The sequence below is a fragment of the Salmo salar genome, chromosome 22 (genome assembly GCF_965601325.2).
Source record: "Salmo salar chromosome 22, fSalSal1, whole genome shotgun sequence".
In the NCBI taxonomy this organism is placed as follows: domain Eukaryota; kingdom Metazoa; phylum Chordata; class Actinopteri; order Salmoniformes; family Salmonidae; genus Salmo; species Salmo salar.
The window spans coordinates 4541958-4562060 of record NC_138312.1 but is presented as its reverse complement, the minus strand read 5'-3'; the positions used below and the strand labels follow the sequence as shown (position 1 = coordinate 4562060).

Below are 20103 nucleotides of genomic sequence, written 5' to 3'. Positions count from 1 at the left end.
GTTTGGAGAGGAATTCCCGAAGTTACTTTCGTCTGGACCGAAGCCAGTTCGATCACCTGCTCCAGATGGTTGGAGCCAGGATCGCCCGGATGGATACCAACTACCGGGAGTCCATCAGCACAGTTGAACGCCTGGCGATTAGTCTCCGGTAAGCTTTTGATTGATTCATTGTTTTTATGTGCAACCTAGCTAGCTAAAGGGCGCTGTAGTTAATATTCCCTATTTGACATCAGATGTGCTTTTACAGAATGTTCATTAGGACTATAACTTTTCCCAAAGTTGGTTAATAATAATTTAATTATGCAATGTTACCAAATGAAAAGAAAATTGGGGTGCCTTCTGCTCTGATGAAGGTAGGCTAGTCTTCTCCAGGATCCATTGTTGTTCAAGATAGTTACAGTCATTCATTACATTCTTATTGGACTCAGGTACACTCTTAGAGAAAAAGGTTCCAAAAGTGTCCTCCTGCTTTCCCCATAGGATAACCATTTTTGGTTCCAGGTATAACCCTTTGGGGAAAATGTTATACATGGAAGCCAATAGGGTTCTACTTGGACCCAAAAGAGGTACTACCTGGAACCAAAAAGGGATCTCCTATGGGGACAGCCAGAGAACCCTTTTAAGTAGATAGAAAGAATGGTACTAAGAGTAGAGTTGGCCTGGGCTACAGTTTAATGATATAGTCATTGCCTTGAAACAGTACAATTCAGTCTTTGTTAATGATGGTTGATGAATATTACAATATAATTAGTAGATCATTAAAAAAAACAGTAATGAGGTAGCTATAGGAGTAGATAGAATATGTGGGTGGAATTCAAGTTACACACAATATTGATCATTATTTGGAATTATATTCTAGATTCTTGGTGACAGGGGACTCCTACAGGACCATAGGATTCAGCTTCCGAGTTGGACGGTCCACGGTGCAGGCATTGTCCCCTCTGTGGCACAAGCCATTTGGGACTGTCTGGTTGGTGAATACATGCCTGTCCCCACAGAGGAAGACTGGAGGGCCATCGCTGCTGAGTTGCTGGAGAGGTGGAATTTCCACAACTGTCTTGGCTCCATTGATGGGAAACATGTAGTAATCCAGGCTCCACCGTGCTCAGGTTCGCAATTCTACATTTAGTTTACATATTAAGTTGTACTCTTGGCGGTTGTAGATGCCATCTACTATTTCTGTGTTGTCGATGTTGGTGCTTATGGCAAGGGAAGTGATGGCGGGACCCTCCGGGACTCTGCCGTCTGCCAGGCACTTCAGGATGGCACCCTGGAGATTCCACCACCTGCATCACTCCCTGGAGCTGAAGACCTGGGACCTGTTCCCCACGTCTTCGTCGGCGACAAGGCCTTCCCTTTAAGACCCAACCTCATGAGGCCCTACGCTGGAGGCCAGCTGCCGTTGCCAAAGCCTGTAACGATCTTTAACAAACGATTGTCCAGGGCAAGGTTAGTTGTTGAATGCGCCTTTGGGATTCTGGCAGCCCGGTGGAGAATGTACATTTAACATTACATTTAAGTCATTTAGCAGACGCTCTTATCCAGAGCGACTTACAAATTGGTGCATTCACCTTATGATATCCAGTGGAACAACCACTTTACAATAGTACATCTATATCATTTTTTTTTTTGGGGGGGGGGGGGGGGGGGTTAGAAGGATTACTATATCCTATCCTAGGTATTCCTTAAAGAGGTGGGGTTTCAGGTGTCTCCGGAAGGTGGTGATTGACTCCGCTGTCCTGGCGTCGTGAGGGAGCTTGTTCCACCATAGGGGTGCCAGAGCAGCGAACAGTTTTGACTGGGCTGAGCGGGAACTGTGCTTCCTCAGAGGTAGGGAGGCGAGCAGGCCAGAGGTGGATGAACGCAGTGCCCTTGTTTGGGTGTAGGGCCTGATCAGAGCCTGAAGGTACGGAGGTGCCGTTCCCCTCACAGCTCCGTAGGCAAGCACCATGGTCTTGTAGCGGATGCGAGCTACAACTGGAAGCCAGTGGAGAGAGCGGAGGAGCGGGGTGACGTGAGAGAACTTGGGAAGGTTGAACACCAGACGGGCTGCGGCGTTCTGGATGAGTTGTAGGGGTTTAATGGCACAGGCAGGGAGCCCAGCCAACAGCGAGTTGCAGTAATCCAGACGGGAGATGACAAGTGCCTGGATTAGGACCTGCGCCGCTTCCTGTGTGAGGCAGGGTCGTACTCTGCGAATGTTGTAGAGCATGAACCTACAGGATTGTGTCACCGCCTTGATGTTAGTGGAGAACGACAGGGTGTTGAAGAGCGCTTGGTCTCAGCCCCTCAAATGTCGATGCCTGCGTAAAGGCCACGTGTTCTCTATAACTACCTGCGGCGGTCATTCCAGGAGCCGCTCTGGATGGAGATGGGCACGCCAAATGGTCACCTACCTGATGTCACCAGGGCAGGTGCCAACAACGCCCCCAGACAGGCACTCCAGGTGAGAGAGAAGTTGACCACCTACTTCTCATCGCCAGCAGGTGAAGTTCCATGGCAGTATGCCGTGGAGTGAAACTGCTCTTTTAAGAGCCCCCTAACACAAAGGTTACTTTAAGAACCATCCACCGTTGTCCATAAAGTTGCATTTTTCCCCCAGATTACTTTATGTATCATTGTCTCTCTTCATTTGGAAGCTATATTTAAGTGAAATTTGGGAGTAAAGACCACACCTTAACCCCTTCCCTCTCCTTAACGTCAGTATTATACACACCTGGCATGGTACATCAGGTGAGCAGGAGCACTAATTAAAGGTTATACGACATACAGTTAGTATGATAACTAAGGGAAAGGGTAACCTAGGGTCCATACAAATAGTACAGTTTACCACCATGTTCACTGGCCTGACAAAATACAGGTGGGAAAAAAAACGAATTCGGAAAATAATGTGTTTTTACTTTCATCTTGTCTTAGATCTGCAAAGGTGTAGGGAAGAAATAAGCAGATTAAGTCTAAATGAGATATTAATAAACAACTGACTATGAAAACATAATTTACTAAGTATTCAAGTACAGGAAAGAATGTTTAAAAAAATAAAACTATTGAAAGCGGTGTGTGTGCGTGTAAATAAAATAAAAAATGAATGTGTAGCCTGTAATCTGTAAGAGAACAACAAGAGCATGTTATTTTGGTACAACTGCAGACTGATACAGGGACTACTCATAAAGCCTAGACGTAGTAGGGGAACTTCAGACATGGCCATAAAGAGAGAGAGGGCAGGGCACTGGAGATCTGAGGGACAGAGAGGAGTGGAGAAGAGGTGTGTGTCTGTCTCTGAAAAAAATAAAATAATGTGTAGCCATAACACAGCTAAACAAACAAATGGTCCCTGGATGTCATGGACCAGTCGATGGAACATAACTTCACAAACAGTTTCAACACCCGGATTTTCAAGTGGTTTTAAATGAAAGAAATACATTGACCTTTAGTCTTGTAAGAGACCAACAAGAGCTTCTGAATTCTCCGGTGTATGGGTTTCAATTCCGTCAATTCAGAAATCTATGTAACCCTAATAATGAATGCTATCCTAGGACTTTATAAACAAATGACTTTATGAATTGACTGAATTTAAATGGAACTGACGTGTGTGAAAAGAAAGGTACAATGAGGGAGGTCAAAACAACAACCAGACAACTCCTCTCCTCTTCCTGTGAGCTGATCGGCTAAATTGACTCCATTTCTGAAAGGGAAGAGAAAAACAACATATACAAGCTTAAAATGATATGACACCATAAAAGGTGAGATTTATGTTAACTAAATACTGCTTGTGTAGTTAGAGGCATAAATATAGGAACAGTGTGGTAAAGTTGGTAATACTTGCTGTTTACTCATGGAATTTGTATTTCAGATCAAAAGATGAATGTGACAGGCAAATATTTAGACAGCAAACTGTTGTTTTAGGATATTTTCTAACCCAGAAACAACAGCTATACATTTGCCTCATTAATACTTTGATCTGAAATACCAATTAGCCTACATGACTATACTGTAAAAATGACCTACTTTACGTCACTGTTGCAACACTTATGACACTACCTGTGAAGTGGAGAAGAAAAAACGTACCATTGAACTCGGCTTCGAAAAGCAGCTGATACATTTTAACCTTGACTGCTGCTTTTCTTTGCTGAAGCAGCCTCTTCAGTGTTGGCACCAGGCTCATGGCAAAGAGGGTCTCTTCATCCTCCTTCCTGTGAGCATCAGGTTGGGCTGCATCCCTCTCGATGGCTTGGAGGAGCCTTTGCTGAAATGAGTTGAGTGGATCTGGGGGCTGGTACCTCCGATGACGCCTGGTGTGACATTGTTCCTCTTCGTTTCTCTCTCTGTCTCCACGGCCACATCCTGTTCAACGAGGTCCTCAGTGGTCACTTCTGTGAGGTTCATAATAATCTCCGGTGGTCCTAGATCCAGCGGTGCTTCCTCCATTTCATTGTCTTCCTGGCTGCACCGGTGGTGGTCATACTCGTGGATGACGTAGTAGAGGGTCTGGCTGCAAAATTGCCACTCGTTGCACTAGGCACAATAAATATATCTAGAAAAGAATGTGGCAGAAGCGCCAAGGCTGCTGGCCTGAAGCTGCTGACCCAGACCTCTTTTTCTCTTTCTCTGCCCTTCTCTCTCTCTGATACCTGTCCCTGAGTCCTCTCCACTTCCGCCTACAGTCTTCTTCTACATAGACATGATAAGCCAAACCATTACCTAGCATACCTATAGTTATTAGATAGCTGTCACCTACTGTACACAGACATACACACGGTTGGTTATCTGACCAAATGATCAGGGGTACAGTAGTATCTACCATTTATTACTATTTATGACATACACACTCACACTCTTTCAAACATGATTATTTGGTAAAGTTATCAGGGGTAGTAACTAGCATAATTTATTTGACTATTTCTTACACACACACACACACACACACACACACACACACACCTCATTGGCTAGGTTAGCAAGCTAGGTTAGCTAGCTAGCCACATCTAGCACATGCTCACTACTAAACTGACCTGGCAATCCTACTATCGTGGACACTTGTCTCCAAGCAGCATTTTTTCGTGTTTATGTCCCTGTAGCTGTCCGCAGTTGTGTCAAAAATACACCGTTTTGAGGATACTGTGAAAACTATTCTCTCCTCCATGTGTCCAACCGCATGCGACCATCTGCAAAAGGTACCTGCATCAGAATAGTTGCATAGCTGCGCAAAATGTTATGTAGCAGTGTTTTCGAAGCGTTACCGTAAAATTTATTTGGCAACCTCCCATGACATAGTCCAGGAATGTGTACCGTGCCTGTATCTAGGGGGAAATTACTATTAGCTTTAGAAGTAACAAAATTTAGAGGGTAAAATCTAAGGGCTAATGATAAGCTACTGTGCAATTAATTATAACCTACCTGGCAGCCCTTGACACTGATTACACCAGAGTTTTAACTCTTCTTCTGCTTCTCTGGATGGACACAGTCAAACTCCACCTGATTAAACATCAATAAAAAGGTTCACAATGGGCAATATAAAACTAACTCAAATAATAAACTACCTTCACCATGATTAGATAAATGAGGTGGAAACCCTTTACATTGAGATGCTCAGATTTTATACATGTAGTTAATACAGTGCATTCGGAAAGTATTCAGACCCCTTCCCTTTTTCTAACATTTTGTTACATTACAGCGTTATTCTTAAATATGTTCCTCAATCTACACACTAGAGGTCGACCGATTATGATTTTTCAACACCGATACCGATTATTGGAGGACCAAAAAAAGCCGATGCCGAGTGTGGCTGTTGTCAATGTGTTCCTGGTTCGAGCTTAGGTAGGGGCGAGGAGAGGGACGGAAGCTATACTGTTACACTGGCAATACTAAAGTGCCTATAAGAACATCCAATAGTCAAAGGTATATGAAATACAAATGGTATAGAGAGAAATAGTCCTATAATTTCTATAATAACTACAACCTAAAACTTCTTACCTGGGAATATTGAAGACTCATGTTAAAAAGGAACCACCAGCTTTCATATGTTCTGAGCAAGGAACTTAAACGTTAGCTTTTTTACATGGCACACATTGCACTTTTACTTTCTTCTCCAACACTTTGTTTTTGCATTATTTAAACCAAATTGAACATGTTTCATTATTTATTTGAGACTAAATTGATTTTATTGATGTATTATATTAAGTTAAACTAAAAGTGTTCATTCAGTATTGTTGTAATTGTCATTATTACAAATATATATCTCGGACGATTTAATCGGTATCGGCTTTTTTTGGTCCTCCAATAATCGGTATCGGCGTTGAAAAATCATAGTCGGTCGACCTCTAGAAAAGAATGGTATAAACTCCCCAAATACAGGTGTGCCAAGCTTGTAACGTCATACCGAAGACTCGAGGCTGTAATCGATGCCAAAGGTGCTTCAACAAGATACTGAGTAAAGGGTCTGAATACTTATGCAAATGTGATATTTCAGTTATATTTTTAATAAATCTAAAAACAATTTTTTCCCTTTGTCATTAAAAACTATTTCATCCATTTCAGAATAAGGCTGTAATGTAACAAAATGTGGAAAAAGACAAGGGGTCTGAATACTTTCCAAACGCGATGTAAAGCATATGATATTTATACTGTAAAAAGCACATAGAACAATAATTCAATTGTAAACAGAAACTGGCCCAATTTGTAAATAGTGAAGTTTGTGTAATTAGATGTAAATATAATTACACAGACAACTTTAAAATGCACGTAACATGGTATCTTTACAACTTAATGTCAAGTGGGTGTCATAAAGAGACAGAAGCTTAACAGTAAGGTAACCAAAAAGTTTAAGATTGCTAGAAGAAAAAGGAAGATATGGTCTCACCGGCAAACCAGCTTCCTGTAGCTCCGACACATTCGTTTGGAAAACACCGATAAGTTCATGCGAGCCATCACTATCATAATCAGAGCAGTGGACCTGGCGAAGAAAGAGGGACAGGAAAGGGAGTTTAAGAGAGAAAAAAGGACGGAGAGGGGTTCCCTTAGGCTCACCGGACGGTCTTTAGCATGCGAAAGCTGGGCGGTTGTGCAAGTAAACTCGCCTATAATATCTGAACTTGTGTCTTTGTCCTTATCGTAACACGTGACCTGCCAGTAACAGACACGTAGGTAAGCCCTGGGGCTACAGAGATCCCATAACAATAGGGCTGTAGGTTATGTCAAATCAAAAAGGCACACACAACTTTGAGGAACTCTCATTTTCCCCCATAAGAGTTTGCTCAAGGGATAAGAATCAATGCTTGAATTTGGCAGGAGCTCATCGGAGCCTCTTATAGAATATTAGCTAAAAAGTATTGTGGAGCTCCTGCACCTAAATAGAAAAACAGTACCAGCACCCAAAATGAGTACCGGAACCTATTTCAGTCCAAATCATGCACTGATAAGACACCTATTTTATGACATTTCCACTGGATCAGGGCATGACATGTTTCACTTTCTCGCTATGGTTATCGAAGAGAGAGAGTTTTCAAATACATTGAGGAACTATTGTAATTCTCAATGGATGTAAAAACAGACTTCATTTGTTTGCTGTTTGAGGTGAAGAAAACATTACCTTGAGAAGCTCCACAGGTAAGTCAATCAGAAACACTATCAGATCCTCAAATGGGCACATTTATATGCCGACATTTGCGTGCAGGCCAGGTAGCCTATAGGCCTACTTCTATGCATCAACATTGACAGCAGCGCTCCAAACAAAAGACAATGAATAAATTGACAGAACTTGTAAATGAAATTAAACAAAAAACTTGTTTCACACAAGTGTAGCATATGTTTTGCACTCTGCAAACAATGTGTCCACTCAGACAATGAGAACAGGAAGAATGTAATAATAATAATAATAATAATAATAATAATGAATGCATTAAAATAAATGACAATAAACAAAGTAGCAAACATTGTAGATTACAAATTACAGGAATTAAACGGTAAATGTACGACTGGTGATATATGTAATGGGGAATTGATATACACTAACAATGAAATGCAAACAATTCACACTACGAAGTTATTAAACAATGAATGTGCACAAATTGGCGGGAGAGAGTGCATTCTGGAGAGAGAAGTGCATTCTGGGCGCATGGTCAATCTGACGTCTGCATTGGCCATGTAGCATTTACAGTAATATGGCCTAAGCAGAAGTCAGGGCATTCATACTTCTTGTGCTTCGCGGAGCAGTGCAGAGCTGTTGTCAAGGAAGTGAGTTTGTGTTTGTACAGGATGTACCGCCCCCAACTACCGTCAACCAATCATGTCAATGCGGAGCTATACAGAGCCCTCCGCATTGTTACAAAATTTAGGAGGCGCATGGCAATGCGGTGAAGAGCTCGATTTGGCCTCCACAATTGCGTCACACCCTCCATATGGAGCCTCCGTCCACATTTTCGAACCGAACATAAATTGGCTTTTTAGTGAAGACATCAAAACTGAAATAACACACATATGGAATCACACAAGTGTTAAACAAATCAAAACATATTTCCTATTTGAGATTCTTCAAAGTAGCCACCCTTTGCACACTCTTTGCATTCTCTCAACCAGCTTCACCTGGAATGCTTTTCAGTCTCGAAGGAGTTCCCACACACACTGAGCACTTGTTGGCTGCTTTTCCTTCACACTGCGGTCCTACTCATCCAAAATCATCTCAACTGGGTTGAGGTCGGGTGATTGTGGAGGCCACGTCATCTGATGCAGCATTTCCATTAAGCTCCTTCTTGGTCAAATAGCCCTTACACAGCGTGGAGGTGTGTTGGGTCATTGTCATGTTAAAAAAAAAAAAATGATAGCCCCACTAAGCACAAACCAGATTGGATGGCGTATCGCTGCAGAATGCTGTGGTAGTCATGCTGGTTAGGTATGCCTTGAATTCTAAATACATCACAGACAGTGTCACCAGAAAAGCACCCCCACACAATCACACCTCCTCCTCCATGCTTCACGGTGGTAACCACACATGCGGAGATCATCCGTTCACGTACTATGCGTCTTACAAAGACACCGCGGTTGGAACCAAAAACCAGGACAGATTTCCTGGGGTCTAATGTCCATTGCTCGTGTTTCTTGGCTCTCGCAAGCCCTTTCTTCTGATTGGTGTACTTTAGTTGTGGTTTCTTTGCAGCAATTCAACCATGAAGGCCTGAATCACGCACATCACCTCTGAGCAGTTGATGTTGAGATGTCTGTTACTTGAACTCTGAAGCATTTATTTGGGCTGCAATTTCTGAGGCTGATAACATTAATGAAGTTATCCTCTGCAGCAGAGGTAACTCTGGGTCTTCCTTTCCAGTGGGGGTCCTCATGACAGCCAGTTTCATCATAGCGCTTGATGGTTTTTGCGACTGCACTTGAATAAACTTTCAAAGTTCTTGACATTTTCTGATTGACTGACCTTCATGTCTTAAAGTAATGATGGACTGTCATTTCTCTTTACTTATTTGAGCTGTTCTTGCCATAATATGGACTTGGTCTTTTACAAAACAGGGCAATCTTCTGTATACCACCCCAACCTTGTTACAACACAACGATTGGCTCAAACGCATTAAGAAATTCCACAAATCAACAAGGCACACCCATGAATTTAAATGCATTCCAGGTGACTACCCCATGAATTTGGTTGAGAGAATGACAAGAGTATGCAAATGGTTGCTACTTTGAAGAATCTCAAATATAAAATATTTTTGGATTTGTTTAACACTTTTTTGGTTACTACATGATTCTGTGTGTTATTTCATAGTTCTGATGTCTTCACTATTATCCTACAATGTAGAAAATTGCACAAAATAAAGAAAAACCCTTGAAGAAAACCCTAGCTGTGTCCAAACTTTTGACTGGTACTGTATATCAACCAGTCAACTAATTGGGGTCAGTGCTAATTTACATGCTTGTTTTTCCACAGTATGAGTGATTTTATGACAAGTTCATTGAGTTTCCCCAACGTTATTTTGATGCACCTTTCTCTCTACAAGCCTGGTCTCCACAAATCTCTGCACTCGCTGGCAAGAACTGACAAAGTCAGACCAATTACATTTGCGCATACGATACACCTGTATTCTACACCCCCATTTCTTTCGACACACGCAGTCAACGGTAGCCATTGGGTTCTTAAGACAAACAAATATTGTGATAAGTACCTCTGTTCTGTGAACCAGCTGCCACTTGCCATCATCTTCTTGCTTAAAGAACTCTAGGAATGGATCAGATTTCCCAAATAAGTCCTGCAAGAGAGAGAGAGACAAATAGGAGCACTGGCAAATGAATAATGGAAGGGAGAGAATTTAGAAAACTGTTTATTACTCCTTAATAATGTAGAACATTTATTGTACCATCTTATCCAGGCCTTTAGCCTCCAACTCCAGCACTATGGCCCTGTTATCCTTTATCTCCTCAGCAGTAATCTTTAACATACACAATAAAGCACAAATTGGGGAATTCATATGATCATCTCAAGACACTGTTTGCATTAGCCTTATGGTTGTTATCACAACATTTACATAAATGGGACCATTATACATTTACACAGCCACTTAAATACTTAGAGTAATGGTGCCTTTTCCTGCAGGCTTACCCTTCTTCATTTGTAGAGGTCTGGTAAGCATCTTGCGGGACACAATCTGAAAGGCAAATGGTTGTTTGGTGGAGGCACACCACCATTCCTAGAGAAATTCCAAAACGCCATTGGGTTAAGTTCACAGGAGGTTGGTGGCACCTTAATGTGGGAGGACGGGCTCGTGGTATTGGCTGGAGCGGAATGGTATGAAATACATCAAAAACATGGTTTCCATGTGTTTGATGCCATTCCATTTGCTCCGTTCCAGACATTATTATGAGCTGTCCTCCTCTCAGCAGCATCTACTGGTTAAGTTAATACCTGCGAAAATAAAAGTATCAACACAAGGACACAAAGATGTGAGAATAATTGGTCCACACTTTCTTATATCCTAACCTGTCCCAGTGTGCACTCAAACCCCCCCAGGAAGTCATCATTCAGATCAACAGACTTGTTGTCTATGTCATAGACACCCAGCTTCAATTACTGCACTTTCTCAAAGCGGTAGTCCAGGAGCAGCTTCTTGAAGAACTCCGGGTCCCGGCAGTTCTTCACCCTCTCTGTGCGGTCCAACTGTATAGTGAGCCAGAAAGCATCTTCATGAACAAACCATAGGCCATTTCATTATATACATTAACAATGATTAGATGTTTCAATTAGTTAGCGCTTTCTCCCTACCTCGGTCCACTTGTCATTCCCGATGCTCTGCAGCATCACGCTGAGGGGGTCGGACTTGGATCCAACGTCTTTGTTGAGGAGATTGTTGCATGAGATGGAAAGCTCTACTTGACACACATTGAGTATCCATCTGAAAAACACAGGAAGAAAAAGAATGGATCAATTATGACTGTATATTAAAGCCACAGTCTGCTCTGCAATTAAAAACAATAACAATGGGGCCCCTGCCACTTGTTTTGGTATAAAGCTGAGGGATAGGGCCAGGGAAAGGAAAATACTCTCAAATTCATAGATAGTATGTGGACACCTGCTCGTCGTAAGATCTCATTCCAAAATCATGGGCATTAATATGGAGTTGGTCCCCCCTTTGCTGCTATAACAGCCTCCATTCTTCTGGGAAGGCTTTCCACTAGGTGGGAACACTGCTGCAGGGACTTGCTTCCATTCAGCCACAAGAACGTTAGTGAGGTAGGGCACTGATGTTGAGCGATTAGGCCTGGCTCGCAGTCGGCATTCCAATTCACCCCAAAGGTTTCGATGAGGTTGAGGTCAGGGCTCTATGCAGACATTTCTGTATGGACCTCCCAATGTGCACAGATGCATTGTCATGCTGAAACAGGAAAGGGCCTTCCCCTAACTGTTGCCACAAAGTTGGAAGCACAGAATCGTCTAGAATGTCATTGTATGCTGTAGCATTAAGATTTATCTTCACTGGAAATAAGGGGCCTAGCCCGAACCATGAAAAATAGCCCCAGACGATTATTCCTCCTCCACCAAACTTTACAGTTGGCACTATGCAGTCGGGCAGGTATCGTTCTCCTGGCATCCGCCAAACCCAGATTGACCCGTCTGACTGCCAGATGGTGAAGTTGGCCGAACGCCATCTGGGTTTGGCCGGTGTGGGCCGTCATTGTAAATAAGAATTTGTTCTTAACTGACTTGCCTAGTTAAATAAAGGTTAAATACAAAACATAAATGATGGTGTTTTAATGGTCATTTCAATTCATCCCATATCCCAGGCTAAGCTTTAACGTACACAACTCAGTAAAATCGCAATTTTGCGATTAAACGCTACTCACCCTGATAAGCACAGGGACAGGTAGCCTACTTCCTACTAGTTGACATCTGTCAACTTGTCATTGAACTAGGCACCTTGCATGCAACCAACCAAGTGCGTATTTTACAGTAAAGACTCGACTTGGAGGAGAGAGAGCTTTCTATGAAGGCAACAACCATTTTTCATCAAAAACCCATTTTGAAGAGAGTGACAAGAATTCCATGGGCACATGAACGCCCATAAAAGAACAATCAACGGATTTGCCTCATCAAACTCAAATCAAGCATTGGTGTACTTTAGAAAAATAAGTAGGCAAATGTTACAAATATTACCTTGTCGCACGAAACGGCAATATATCGGGTGTCCTATGAAACAGTTGTACTTGTCATGCAACTCTAAACTGCACTCTGCCGTAACGCGATATAAATGTCGAGTCGAGCTAAGATTTACTAAATTTGCTATCTGACAAAAAAAGGTGTGGCAGATGTCAAGTGAGCATGATAGCTAAACAATTGGATAAGCAGCCAGCATAAAAACGTTCCTATTGGACAAGAGGCAACGTCACTCACGCTGTGCCCCCAGTGCAGGAAGTGACTACACACACACACACACACCCTTGTTCAGGCTGCACTCAAATATTTTTTTTCCACCCCTAGAGATAATACAAATGTAGCCTTTTACAATTAGCCGATACAGCCGATGTTCTGGAATACAATGTTAACGTATAAACTCCGCTCAATAAACTGACATAACCACCGTTGGAAACGAAGCTAACTAAACCAGATACAAATGTATGCGTAACTGCACAATATTTATTTTAGTGTTAGATCACTCATGCTTTGCGAATTTGCAAATGAATTCGGTCCTTATCAAAATCATTAACACAAATAACAGAAACTACACATTTCTGCACTACTACTCGTCTAAATGTTAACAATCTTATCACATTTCAATAAAGGAAACTATTCATACTTAACAATAACTGTTATTTGTATGTTATACCACACACAATGGGCAAACAATTCACTTTCTGTATATAGCAAGGCTGCATTTGCTATGTAGGGCTACTAACATTCCCACACGTTTTTCTCTCAAATTCTGCCGATCCATTTCTCCACACCTACAGTATACATTTGATAGTTATACATACATTTCTGCACATATCCTTGGACAGTTGGTCTATTCAGCTCTAATGATACAGGGCAACAGACAGTGCTGCAAGTTTAGCACATCAATTACTTTACAAATAAGTATAGGAATTAAGTTAATGAAATACAAGCAATACTGTAGTGTTAACCTTTCACTGCATTACTGAGGTGGTGAATGATTTCTCTCAATAATAATTGTCTCCATTTACAACCCAATAGATCAAACCTTCTAGTGTTGTAGGCCTCAACTTCGCTCAATAAACAGACATGAAACATTTTTGGAAACATTGCACAACCTATACTGACCAAAAATATAAAACGCAACAATTCCAAAGTTACAGTTTACAGTTGAAGTCAGAAGATTAAATGTATTTGGCTAAGGTGTATGTAAACTCAGTTGTTCACAATTCCTGACATTTAATCCTAGTAAACATTCCATGTCTTAGGTCAGATGGGATCACCACTTTATTGTAAGAACGTGAAATGTCAGAATAATAGTAGAGAGTGATTTATTCCAGCTTTTATTTCTTTCATCACATTCCCAGTGGGTCAGAAGTTTACATACACTCAATTAGTATTTGGTAGCTTTGCTTTTAAATTGTTTAACTTGGGTCAAACGTGTTGGGTAGCCTTCCACAAGCGTCCCACAATAAGTTGGGTGAATTTTGGCCCATTCCTCCTGACAGAGCTGGTGTAACTGAGTCAGGTTTGTAGGCCTCCTTGCTCGCACACACTTTTTCAGTCCTGCCCACAAATGTTCTATAGGATTGAGGTCAAGGCTTTATGATGGCCACTCCAATACCTTGACTTTGTTGTCCTTAGGCCATTTTGCCACAACTTTGGAAGTATGCTTGGGGTCATTGTCCATTTGGAAGACCCATTTGCGACCAAGCTTTAACTTCCTGACTGATGTCTTGAGATGTTGCTTCAATATATCCACATAATTTTCCTCCCTCAGGATGCCATCTATTTTGTGAAGTGCTCCAGTCACTCCTACAGCAAAGCACCCCCACAACATGATGCTGCCACCCCCGTGCTTCACAGTTGGGATGGTGTTCTTCAGCTTGCAAGCGTCCCTCTTTTTCCTCCAAACATAAAGATGGTAATTAAGTCCAAACAGTTCTATTTTTGTTTCATCAGACCAGAGGACATTTTTCCAAAAAGTACGATCTTCCTCCACATGTGCAGTTGCAAACCGTAGTCTGGCTTTTTAAAGCGGTTTTGGAGCAGTGGCTTCTTCTTTGCTGAGCGGCCTTTCAGGTTATGTCGATATAGGACTCGTTTTACTGTTGATATAGATACTTTTGTACCTGTTTACATCATCATCTTCACAAGATCCTTTGCTGTTGTTCTGGGATTGATTTGCACTTTTCGCACCAAAGCATGTTCATCTCTAAGAGACAGAACGTGTCTCCTTTCTGAGCGGTATGACAGCTGCGTGGTCCCATGGTGTTTATACTTGCGTACTATTGTATGTACAGGTGAACGTGGTACCTTCAGGCGTTTGGAAATTGCTCCCAAGGATGAACCAGACATGTGGAGGTCTACAATTTATTTCTGACGTCTTGGCTGATTTCTTTGGATTTTCCCATGACGTCAAGCAAAGAGGCACTGAGTTTGAAGGTAGGCCTTGAAATACATCCACTTCCAATTGACTCAAATGATGTCAATTAGCCTATCAGAAGCTTCTAAAGCCATGACATCCTTTTCTGGAATTTTCCAAGCTGTTTAAAGGTACAGTCAACTTAAAGTATGTAAACTTCTGACCCAATGGAATTGCGATACAGTGAATGATAAGTGAAATAATCTGTCTGTAAACAATTGTTGGAAAAATGACTTGTCATGCAAAGTAGATGTCCTAACCGACTTGCCAAAACTATAGTTTGTTTACAAGAAATTTGTGGAGTGGTTTAAAAAATGAGTTTTAAATGACTCCAACATAAGTGTATGTAAACTTCCAACTTCAACTCTATATATCAATTGAAATAAATTCACAAGGCACTAATTTTTGGATTTCACATGACTGGGAATACAGATATGCATCCGTTGGTCACAGATACCTTTAAAAATGGGCTTCACAACGGGCCTCAGGATCTCATCACAATATTTTTGTGCATTAAAATTGTCTTAGATAAAATGCTAATTGAGTTTGTTGTCCGGAGCGTATGCCTGCCAATACCATAACCCCACCGCCACCATGGTGCACTCTGTTCACAACGTTGACATCGGAAAACCGCTCCCCCACATGACGCCATGAATGTGGTCTACGGTTGTGAGGCCGGTTGGACATACAGCCAAATTCTCAAAAATGACGTTCAATTCTCTGGCAACAGCTCTGGTGGACATTCCTGCAGTCAGCATGCCAATTGCACACTCCCTCAAAACTTGAGACATCTGTGGCATTGTGTTGTGTGTCAAAACTGCACACTATAAAGTGGCCTTTTCTTGTCCCCAGCACAAGGTGCACCTCTGTAATGATCATGCTGGGATTTTTTATTTCAGTTCATGAAACATGGGACCAAAACTTTGTTACATTTATTTCATAGTAGATTTGATTGAGACTTCTAATAGGGAATGACACAAATTAGGAAAATAATTTACTGAACAAAAATATTTGTAAAAAACAATCCCCATTTGAAATCCAGTGCCAGTTGGAAGTGATGGAACCGTGGCTTATTCTGCAGAAGGCTGTCCTAGGGTCCCATGTCAGACTCAATCAGGATTTAGGATTGTGTGGCCCTCTGTTATATCAACAAAGACCAGCTATATGGCAATATTTGATATACACTTCATGACCAAAAGTATGTGGACACCTGCTCACCGAACTCCAAAATCATTGGCTTTAACAAAAATGTATGCACTCACTACTATAAGTCGCTCTGGATAAGAGTGTCTTCTAAATGACTAAAATGTAAATGTGAAATTCTAACATGGAGTTGGTCCCCCCTTTGTTGCTATATTTATTTATTTTTTAATTTTACCAGGTAAGTTGACTGAGACCACATTCTCATTTACAGCAATGACCTGGGGAATAGTTACAGGGGAGAGGAGGGGGATGAATGAGCCAATTGTAAACTGGGGATGATTAGGTGGCCATGATGGTATGAGGGCCAGATTGGGAATTTAGCCAGGACACCGGGGTTAACACCCCTACTCTTACGATAAGTGCAATGGGATCTTTAATGACCTCAGAGAGTCAGGACACCCGTTTAACATCCCATCCGAAAGACGGCACCCTACACAGGGCAGTGTCCTGGGGCATTGGGATATTTTTTAGACCAGAGGAAAGAGTGCCTCCTACTGGCCCTCCAACACCACTTCCAGCAGCATCTGGCCTCCCATCCAGGGACTGACCAGGACCAACCCTGCTCAGCTTCAGAAGCAAGCCAGCAGTGGGATGCAGGGTGGTATGCTGCTGGCATACAGGTTGGTGTATATCAGCCTACACTGTTCTGAGAAGGCTTTCCACTCTTCGTGTCCATACTTTCCATACTCGGCCTTGTCTCAGGATAGTAAGTTGGTGGTTGAAGTTATCCCTCTAGTGGTGTGGGGGCTGTGCTTGGGCAAAGTGGGTGGGGTTATATCCTGCCTGTTGGGCCCTGTCCGGGGGTATCCGACGGACGGGGCCACAGTGTCTCCCGACCCCTCCTGTCTCAGCCTCCAGTATTTATGCTGCAATAGTTTGTGTCGGGGGGCTAGGGTCAGTCTGTTATATCTGGAGTATTTCTGTCTTATCCGGTGTCCTGTGTGAATTTAAAGTATTCTCTCACTCTCTCTCTGAGAGGACCTGAGGCCTAAGACCATGCCTCAGGACTACCTGGCCTGATGACTCCTTGCTGTCCCCAGTCCACCTGGTCGTGCTGCTGCTCCAGTTTCAACTGTTCTGCCTGCGGCTATGGAACCCTGACCTGTTCACCGGACGTGCTACCTTGTCCCAGACCTGCTGTTTTCAACTCTCTAGAGACAGCAGGACCGGTAGAGGTACTCTGAATGATCGGCTATGAACAGCCAGCTGACCTGTTGCAGCCTCTACAACCACTGTGATTATTATTATTATTTGACCATGCTGGTCATCTATGAACATTTGTTTTTCTGTTATAATCTCCACCCGGCACAGCCAGAAGAGGACTGGCCACCCCTCATAGCCTGGTTCCTCTCTAGGTTTCTTCCTCAGTTCCGGCCTTTCTAGGGAGTTTTTCCTAGCCACCGTGCTTCTACACCCACATTGCTTGCTGTTTGGGGTTTTAGGCTGGTTTTCTGTACAGCACTGTGTGACATCAGCTATTGTAAGATGGGCTTTATAAATACATTCGATTGATTGATGTTAAAACATTGCTGCGGGGACTTGCTTCCATTCATCCATCCATCCACAAGCGCATTACTGAGGTCAGGCACTGATGTTGGGCGATTAGGCCTGGCTCGCAGTCAGTGTTCCAATTCCTCCCAAAAGTGTTAAATGGGGTTGAGGTCAGGGATATGTATGTGCAGGTGAGTCAAGTTCTTTGACACCAATCTCGACAAACCATTTCTGTGTGGACCTCGCTTTGTGCATGGGGGAATTGTCATGCTGAAACAGCAAAGGGCCTTCCCCAAACTGTTGCCACAAAGTTGGAAGCACAGAATCTCCAGCCAACACTTAGCATTGCACATGATAATCTTTTGTCCTAATGTTGCTTCCTGAGGCAGTTTGGAACTCGGTAGTGAGTGTTGCAGCTGAGAATATTTACGCACTACGCGCCTCAGCACTCGGTGGTCCCGTTCTGTGAGCTTGTGTGGCCTACCACTTTGCGGCTGAGCCGTTGTTGCTCCTAGACGTTTCCACTTAACAATAACAGCTCTTACAGTTGACCGGTGAAGCTCTAGCAGGGAAGAAATTTGACAAACTGACTTGTTGGAAAGGTGGAATCCTATGCCGGTGCCAAGTTGAAATTCATTAAGCTCTTCACTAAGGCCATTCTACAGCCAATAATTGTCTATGGAGATTGCATGGCTGTGTGCTCGATTTTATACACCTGTCAGCAATGGGTGTGGCTGAAATAGCTGAAGCCACTAATTTGAAGGAGTGTGCACATATTTTTGTATATATAGTGTAGCTTACTGCTTTAGGTAACAATCCGGTTGACTGCTTAATTTCAAGAGTGTGAGAACTATATTCCTGCTTTTCCCGTCTTAAGTCGAACCACAATAAAGCAAGTCCAGCAAACCTAGATATAGGCATAATGGCTCAAATACTTAATTTATTCCACACCATGTGTCACCTCGCACAATTCATTAAAATAACTAGTACTTACCTCTGCATGTAAATCCAATAGTGAACCAAGTGGCTCTCATTGCCTTATACCCAACAGCTTGGTACCCAGAAAGTAGGTGTAATGCATAATATTCAAAAAGTTTTTTCCAGAAGCACACTCAGTGACTTTGAAAGGAAGCAAACCAAAATAGGCATGTATGAATACTGAATGACAGGTAAGTCCCAACTTGCTTTGCATCGCAATTCATCAGCTTTTTCCCCATCGGCTCTCTCTAACAGACACAAAGGCATTTTTCAGGCCAATTTAGTTCACACCATGCCCTAGGTTGTCATGTCTGTCCCCAACAACCCACCACTTCACCCCAGTGCTGTATACTAGGCCCTTCTCAATCCGTGGACTCGTTAGAACCCCCAGCATTTCACTCTTCTTTCAAACATGACGAAGTAAACAACTTATTTGATGAGCACCCTATATGATTACTCTGCCTGATTTATAGAGACCGAAAATAAAACAAGGCTGTATACATATGACATTTAAACATATATAATTCATGTTCAGAGAACTTATATGACCTCAGTCAATAACTTTCCATTAAACCGCATTATGAAAACAAGACAAATGTAGGTTTAGCGGTAGGCTAGCTTGTAACACACAAGAAACAAAGACTCTCTTAGCCTTACAGTAGGCATGTTTGCCACTAGCATCTATAGTGGAATTGAAAGTGAGCCTTGTGACAGTACACAATTTATTCCACTCTCAACACAAACAGAGACAATTTATGAACAGAATTATATACAGTGCTCCATCTTGACAATTTTACTGCTGTATTGTAACATGTCTGGGACCATTTCAACAGTGGCCTACTGAACAAAATACTTTAAAATAAAAAACACTTGAGTGAGGTTATCATTTGTGTGTGTCTCTACATCCAGTATGAATGCAGTTAAAGGTAGTTTGGGGAGCAAATGCTAACTAGCATTAGCACAATAACTGGAAGTCTATGGTATCTACTGGCATGCTAGCATTTACCATAGACTTCGTCATTGCGGTAACATTAGTTAGCAATTGTGCTAACGCTAGTTAGCAACTAACTTAACTGCACGCTGAGACAAAAATTGTATCCACGGCTTCATCTGACTCTGTGGAACTAGACAGGGCTTAGCGGCCAAGATCCTGAAGTATCCCTGTAAAGGCAAGGGTGTCAAACTAAATTCCTGGAGAGCCATGTGTCTGATGTATTTTTTTTTTTGTACAATTAAGACCTACACAACCAGGTGAGGGGAGTTCTTAACTAATCAATGACCTTAATTGATCAATCAAGTACAAGGGAGGAGTGAAGACAAGCTGAACTTGGCACTCAAGGACTGGAGTTTGACACGTGTTTTAAAGTAA

General features: G+C 42.3%; 1 protein-coding gene across 1 annotated transcript; it reads right to left on the bottom strand.

Moving 5' to 3' along the window:
- Positions 1-649: 649 nt before the first annotated feature.
- cpne1 (copine I) lies at positions 650-18758 on the bottom strand. Its single transcript, XM_082967796.1, is given in 11 exon segments — positions 650-3682; positions 4066-5162; positions 5238-5297; positions 5395-5472; positions 6857-6949; positions 10161-10244; positions 10353-10424; positions 10595-10640; positions 10973-11149; positions 11255-11384; positions 18751-18758. Coding segments are annotated over 5 exon segments (372 nt in total). The 3' UTR covers positions 650-3682; positions 4066-5162; positions 5238-5297; positions 5395-5472; positions 6857-6949; positions 10161-10244; positions 10353-10413.
- Positions 18759-20103: the final 1345 nt, after the last annotated feature.